The sequence below is a fragment of the Hyaena hyaena genome, unplaced genomic scaffold, assembly GCF_003009895.1.
Source record: "Hyaena hyaena isolate Hyena2069 unplaced genomic scaffold, ASM300989v1 scaffold_281, whole genome shotgun sequence".
Classification (NCBI taxonomy): domain Eukaryota; kingdom Metazoa; phylum Chordata; class Mammalia; order Carnivora; family Hyaenidae; genus Hyaena; species Hyaena hyaena.
The window spans coordinates 1,333,350-1,339,872 of record NW_024080914.1 but is presented as its reverse complement, the minus strand read 5'-3'; the positions used below and the strand labels follow the sequence as shown (position 1 = coordinate 1,339,872).

The window sequence follows — 6,523 nt, the reverse complement described above, 5'->3', positions numbered from 1 at the left end:
GTTCCTGAACCTCTCTGGAGCCTCAGTTTTCTCACCTGTAAAGCAGGGCGCATTAGATTATCCGCGTCGTAAAATTATTGTGGCAGTTAAATCAGTTACTACAAGCAAAGTGCTTAGAACACTGGCATATAGCAAATGCTCAATAAACGGTAATTCTTATGCTGTGGGTTGTTATTATCATTGGACTATAATTACTACCCGGGTAAGATTTCAGGGCACCAGATGGCAGCGCCGTATTTTTTTAAATTCCAGAGATAGAAAATGAGAACAGTCCCCGCGCGGCGGTGATCGCCCCTGCTGGACGGGTTCACCAAGTCACTGAAGAGACCAGTCGGTCACCATAGAAGAGGTTCCTCCCCCGAGGCAGAAGGAGATCCGCCGGATGTCCACAGTGAAGAAAGATGCCACCAGGCCAGGCCCTGGGGCTGGAGGGACCGGGGACACTGGTGTAATAACTGCCACCGGCCGCCAGGGAGCAGCAGAGCCCGACCCCGGGTGGCCTCGGGCGCGGAACGCAATTCATCCTTGGCTCTAGGTGCCTCCGGCTGTTTGGGTAGCTCCACCAATCCCCGTGCGCACCGCTGCGGTAATCCCGCCCATCACCGGCTACTCAACCAATCAACGAACGCGCTGCTCGGGACCGCGGCCGACTCGCGGCGCCCGTCTGGTGTCTCAGAGCCCGGCTCCGGCGCCCCAGCCCCGCCCCCGAGGCGGGTGGGCCAATCCCCGCGGCGGAACAGGGCGTCGCCAGGCGGGGCGCGGAGCCCACGTGGTACCGGGCGCGGGTGGGTGGCGCCGGGCTCCGGTGGCGGGCGGGGCAACGAGGGGCTGGCGGGGTCGCGCGCCCTGCGGCCGCCATGGGTGTGCAGCCCCCCAACTTTTCGTGGGTGCTCCCGGGCCGGCTGGCGGGGCTGGCGCTGCCGCGGCTGCCCGCGCACTACCAGTTCCTGCTGGAGCAGGGCGTGCGGCACCTGGTGTCCCTGACGGAGCGCGGGCCCCCGCACGGCGACAGCTGCCCCGGCCTCACGCTGCACCGGCTGCGCATCCCGGACTTCTGTCCGCCGGCCCCCGAGCAGATCGACCGCTTCGTGCGGATCGTGGACGAGGCCAACGCTCGCGGGGAGGTCAGCGGGCAGGGAGGGGCCTGCGAGGGTCGGGGCCGGGCACAAAAAGCCTGCAAGGGTCGGCGGGACGCAGGGCTGTGGCGGGCAGGGAGGAGCTGGTCCGGGACTGCGCGGGGACAGGGCGGGGCTGGGCAGGGAGGGGCCTACAGGGGTCAGCGTAGGACGACCTCAGGGGTGGGGTGGGGGACAGGGAGGAGCCCGCGGGGGACTGGGCGGGGCCGGGCAGGGAGGGACTTCGCTTGGCTCTGGGAGCAGAGGGGGCGCCCAGGGGCCAGGACGTGCAGACAGGGGCGGGGGCTGCAGAGAAGCAGGAGGGTGGACCCACCGGGGCGACATGCGGGTGGAAGGCAGAGGCTGGCGAGCGCTCTCCAGAGCCACTCTTAGTACAAATATACCGAAGCCATATTTGTAATCTTATAGTTTCTAGCAACCACATTTTGCAAAGGTAAAGAAGAATCAGGGGAAACTCGTTTAGATGATGTAGGTTAACCCAGTAAGTCAAAAATATTACCATTTCAACATATAATCAATATAAATTCTTCATGAGATATTTTAATACTTTTTGTACCATGTCTTCAAAACTTGGCTATACCTTATGTCACATCTCAATCTGGACCAGCAGCCGCCTGGTGCTCAGCAGCTGCACGGGGGGCCCGGGGGGCTTCTGCACAGGACAGCGCAGGCAGAGGGTTGTGGGCAGGCCGGCCAGGAGGCAGGCACTTGAACCAGCCACTTGAGAGGTGATTGGCAACCTCTAAGCCACCATGTACAGGACAGCCTTCCCTGACTCTGATGTCACTTCTCGGGACCCTGCGAGCCTGGCCCAGAAGCAGCAGCTGTAGGGAGAAGCAGAGGGGTGTAAGGGCAGGGCAGGGGAGCATTGGGAGGGTTGGGAGGGCCTCAGGCCCCACCCCATCAAGCTCCCTCTTCGCAGGCCGTGGGAGTGCACTGTGCACTGGGCTTTGGCCGCACCGGCACCATGCTGGCCTGCTACCTTGTGAAAGAGCGGGGCCTGGCCGCTGGAGATGCCATTGCTGAAATCCGGCGCCTTCGACCTGGCTCCATTGAGACCTACGAGCAGGAGAAAGCCGTCTTCCAGTTCTACCAGCGGACTAAATAAGGGCCGACACCCGTCTGCCAGGCCCATGCCCTTATCCGCGTGTTCCGTGGGACCAGACGCTCTGACGTGCACTGAGAGCACTAGGCCCTCCCGCTGGTTTGAGGGACTGAATGGCAGATCCCGGCAGGTGGGCCCGACCAAAAAGATGCCGGAGCTGCACTGGTGTGGGGGGCCCTCCGCTGCTTCCCCGAATAAATGACTTCTAAGAGCCAGCTCATGGTGCACAGCACCTTGCAGTGTCCAAAGCATTCCCACATGTCAACTAATTGGAGCCTCACGCTAGCCCTGTGACCCAGGAATGACCTCAGGGCCATTGCTGTGCTTTGGGTGAGGTAGCTAAGGCCCAGGCCCAAGGCCAGACTTCTAGAAAGTAGCAGGTAGGCCAGGACCACGACACATGTCTTTACCCCTAAAAGATGCTGAGACGCTACATGTCCGTTCTCGGGGATATCTCTCCTGGGGAGCTGGTCAGCGAAAAGGCCACAGATCCCCAGCAGCCCAAAGTCTCTGATGCTCAGAGGTCAAAGTGCCCTGTGGACACAACGCCTCAGTTTGGGCCCATCTGTCCCTCGTGTGCCATCTTGTCCGCCCTCTCGAGACAGAGAAGGCCTGGGTGTTGGGCGCACAGTAACCACCATCTCCGGCTTCCCAGGGCCGGGGGTCTCTCACCAGCCTCAGGCTGCTGGGCTCCCCCGGGAGCCCCTGCCGGTGAAGCTGTCCCCCAGCCTCAGGCCCAGGGAGGCTGGAGCCCAGCCAGCCTGGGCGGTTGTGCAGAGAGGGTATTTGATGGTTAGATGAAGGGATTCAGGGCCATGACTCTTTGCGGTGTTTCTCAGATGTTCCCTTTGCTTCTCAGCTGGACACCATTCTAGCAGCTCCAGAGCCTTTGAGACACGGGACGGATGGGGTAGACCAACCAGATGGACTCCTTCTGTTGTAACTTCTGTCTGAATCCCCGTCCTCTGCTGTGTGGCAGGCCAGGCTGGGCAAGGCAGAGGTTCATCGTGGACCACGTACCCAGTGCCGTGTGAACCCGGCCTTGTCAGCTGCGGAGGCTTCCCCGCTGTAAGATGACTGACTCACCGCCGCCTGGGGAAGATGGCGCCCCTGTCCGTGCTGGGACAGCCCTGCCTTCCAGATGCAGTAGACACAGGGAGGAAAGAGGCCAAGGCCCCCTCCCATGATGGACCCCATCCTGTATAGCCTAGGCCAGAGGTGGGCCCCCTCCCCCCACCCCCGCCTTCCACCACCAAGCGCCCTATGCTCTCACGCAGTATTACATTAGCCAGAGTCCGGCCATTGTCTCTGGGGTGGAGACAAGCCGCAAGTTCCAGCTCTACCAACGGGCTGAAAAGGGCGCCTCTCCTCTGAGCTGTATCAGGGGTGAGTAATCCGTTCTTCACCCTGTTTCCTGGGTGCCCACCCAGCCGAGCTGGGCCGCGGGTGGGAGGAACCCCCAGCTCCAGGCCCTCAGGCTGCAACAGAATGGGAAGGGGCACAGAGACAGCGGCCCCGAAGCGCAGACACCTGTCCCACCCGGCCCACCCCCCAGCAGCCTGGGCCTGTTCCTCCGGCAAACCAGAGCCCCCTTCTGCAGGGGAGCGTGTGTGCACGTGCGTGAAGGCAGCAAGCCTGTGGATGGCCCGCTCCCCACACCCCTCCCCTGCTGCCTACCAGGATGGGAAAACAGGGAAGTGGGGGGCTTGAAGTGGCACCCTAGAGCTCACGTCTGCTCTGATCTTGCCCCGCTGGGTCGAACAACCAGTCCTCACACCCCCTGCCCTCCGTTCTCCCGCACTGCATCGTGCCAGACCTGCGTCCTCTGACGGCAGGAGAGGAACCCGGCCTTCCCTTCCTCCCAGGGCTCCTTCAAAGGAGACAGAACATTTTTCTAACCCCATTAGAGCCCCGTGTGCAGCCTCCGTCCCCATAATTTAAGCAGATCTCCGCTGCCTCAAGAGTTCCTCAGGGAAATAAACATATAATTATGTGCTTAAGGAAATCGGTTTTTAAATAAGTAAGAGTTGACTTGAGATGAAAAATTCTGCCCTTATCCTTTCGCCTACCTGGGGAGGTTAGCCCGAGCCGCCTTTTGGGCTCGTCCACACCTCCAGGTATTTGGGGATTGGGAGCAGAGGCCCGCTCACCTCTTCCTCCCGTGACCACCAAGGAGGGATTCCAGGCCTCCTTCTACCTTCACTGAGACGACAGGTGTGAGGAACAAGCCACCCCCACCGACCAAGGGCCTTTGCACCACCTCACACCAGGGCCCCTCGACCTTGGCACTGCTGGGATCTGGGGCTGGACGCCTCTTGGTTGTGAGGCCATCTGTGCGCCCTACGGTGTTTGGCAAGTTCCCTGACCTCTCCACTCAGCAGATGCCAGTAGCGTGCCTACCCCACCCTCAAATGTGACAACCAGAATGTCCTCCAGGAGGAAAAAATTGGCCCCAGTTGAGAACCAGTGCATCAGACCAGCGAGCACCAGATGCGACCATAAGCCTTCCGTTGCTACTGGAACGTGCTTGGGAATTTCTCCTGTGAATGCACACGGCTCGAGGGGGGAGAAAGGACCAGACACCATCAGACACTTCCCTCTGCCCACCCCGCCCCCTTACCCAGTTTCATTCTCCACGACTGTCTGCAGGGCAGAGCTGCAGTGACGTGGACTCGCACGCCCATGTCTTCAAAGTTCACGTTTATTGCCGGGCAGGTGGCTTGCGGGCCCCGCTGGATGGAGGCTGCTGGAAGTGGAGGACATCCTTCCGTGTCATCGGGTTCTGCGGCCCCCACCTCTTCGGTTCCTCTGCCAGAAAGCTGTTCTCGTGCAGGAGCATCCAGAGTCAGGACAGGAGGTGCCCCGGCCGCCGTCTGAGACCTCCCCGGTTCTGGCTCCTCCGCTCCGCCTGCCGCAAGCCCTACGGGGTCCTTCTCCGTGGGGTCTTCCCAGACCACGTGTCCCTACCGCTGAGACCTGCCTGCCTCCTGTCCCCACCGGGTAGGGGCCTGTCCCACGGGGCGGCTCCACGCCCGCCCCCCGCCCCCCCGGAGAAGGAAGTCACTCCTTGCGCACCGCGTCCCCACCCGCCCCCCGGGATTGCCCACGTCTCCCCAGGGGAGGGATGAGCACGTCAGCGTCACGGGGACAGGGATTTGGTCCAGATCATGAGCCATTTCCCAGAATGAACTGCGCTCACGTGCCAAGTGTCAGACCAAAACTCCTGTTGCCCGTGTTGCCATTTTTCCTAAGAAGGAAACTAATGTGGTCTCACGGGATTGTTTTGTCACGAAACAGCATCAGTTACCACTAATGCATTTCACACTTCGTCGTGACGGTGCTTTGCCTGCTTGTATGATTACAACCGTCATATTTATGAAGCGCCGACGATATAGCAGCTGTTTTACATACATCCTGTTGTGCCATTTTAGCCTTACAACCACCCTGCGAATCAGGCATTTTTCCCTTTTTATAGGTAAACTGAGGTGTACAGGGCTGGCTAATGTGCCCAGTGCCTCACATTTGCAGTGACTGGGATCAAACCCAGAAATTCCTCCCTCCCGCGCCAGTCTGTCTTCATGGTCAGAGCCCGGCCTCGAGGGCCATCTTATCAACACAGCCTCCAACGTCCCCTCTCTCCATACTCCGAGGAGGCCAGAGAATCAACTGCATCAGACGCTGAAGCCAATGAATCCAAGTCATGGCTGTTCTTTAAAATGCAGTCCCAGCGTTTAAGTCCAGATTAGGGAAGCCCATGGTCGGCTCACCCTCTGTCACACCTAAAGAACTCATCAGCATGTGATGTCCTCGCCCAGCATGACAATCTACAGGCACATGTGAATGTCACTGAGCCCTTGAAAATATCTGATGACGTGTCTGATAATGTATTAAAAACTTGAATACCCTTTCTGGTTTTGTTTTGTTGTTATTGGAGCCCTTAATGCACGCCAGGCTCTATGCCAAGTGCTTTATAGACATTATCTCAGTTAATCCTCAAAGCAACCCTACGAACAAGGTCATGATAATGGCCTGTGCACATATGAGTAAACTGAGGCCCAGAGAGTTTGAGTAACATACCCAGTTACATAGCTTAGATCAGCATTCAAACCTGGGTTTCTCTATAAATGCCTTGCCTCTTGGGAAAGGAGAGGGGATTTCATCGTCATTGGAAAATACGCAGCAATATCTTGTGTTCTCCAGAAGCAAAGTATTTGGACTTAGAGGCTCCCAGTAGTGCTCTGGGATCACTCTCTGCCTCCACACCAGAGTGGGCAGTGCGGCT

At 59.1% G+C, this 6,523-nt stretch overlaps 1 protein-coding gene across 1 annotated transcript; it reads left to right on the top strand.

Moving 5' to 3' along the window:
- The first annotated feature begins 822 nt into the window (after nt 1-822).
- DUSP23 (dual specificity phosphatase 23) lies at nt 823-2,456 on the top strand. The gene is made up of 2 exons (XM_039246457.1): nt 823-1,124; nt 2,059-2,456. Exons 1-2 carry the CDS (start codon nt 858-860, stop codon nt 2,242-2,244), a joined length of 453 nt encoding a protein of 150 aa, XP_039102388.1. The 5' UTR covers nt 823-857; the 3' UTR covers nt 2,245-2,456.
- The last annotated feature ends 4,067 nt before the right edge of the window (nt 2,457-6,523 follow it).

Coding starts and splice junctions, on each gene's coding strand:
- DUSP23 (XM_039246457.1), top strand. CDS start 858: ATGGGTGTGCAGCCCCCCAACTTTTCGTGGGTGCTCCCGGGCCGGCTG. Junction 1,125..2,058: donor AGGCCAACGCTCGCGGGGAG/GTCAGCGGGCAG, acceptor CCCTCTTCGCAG/GCCGTGGGAGTGCACTGTGC.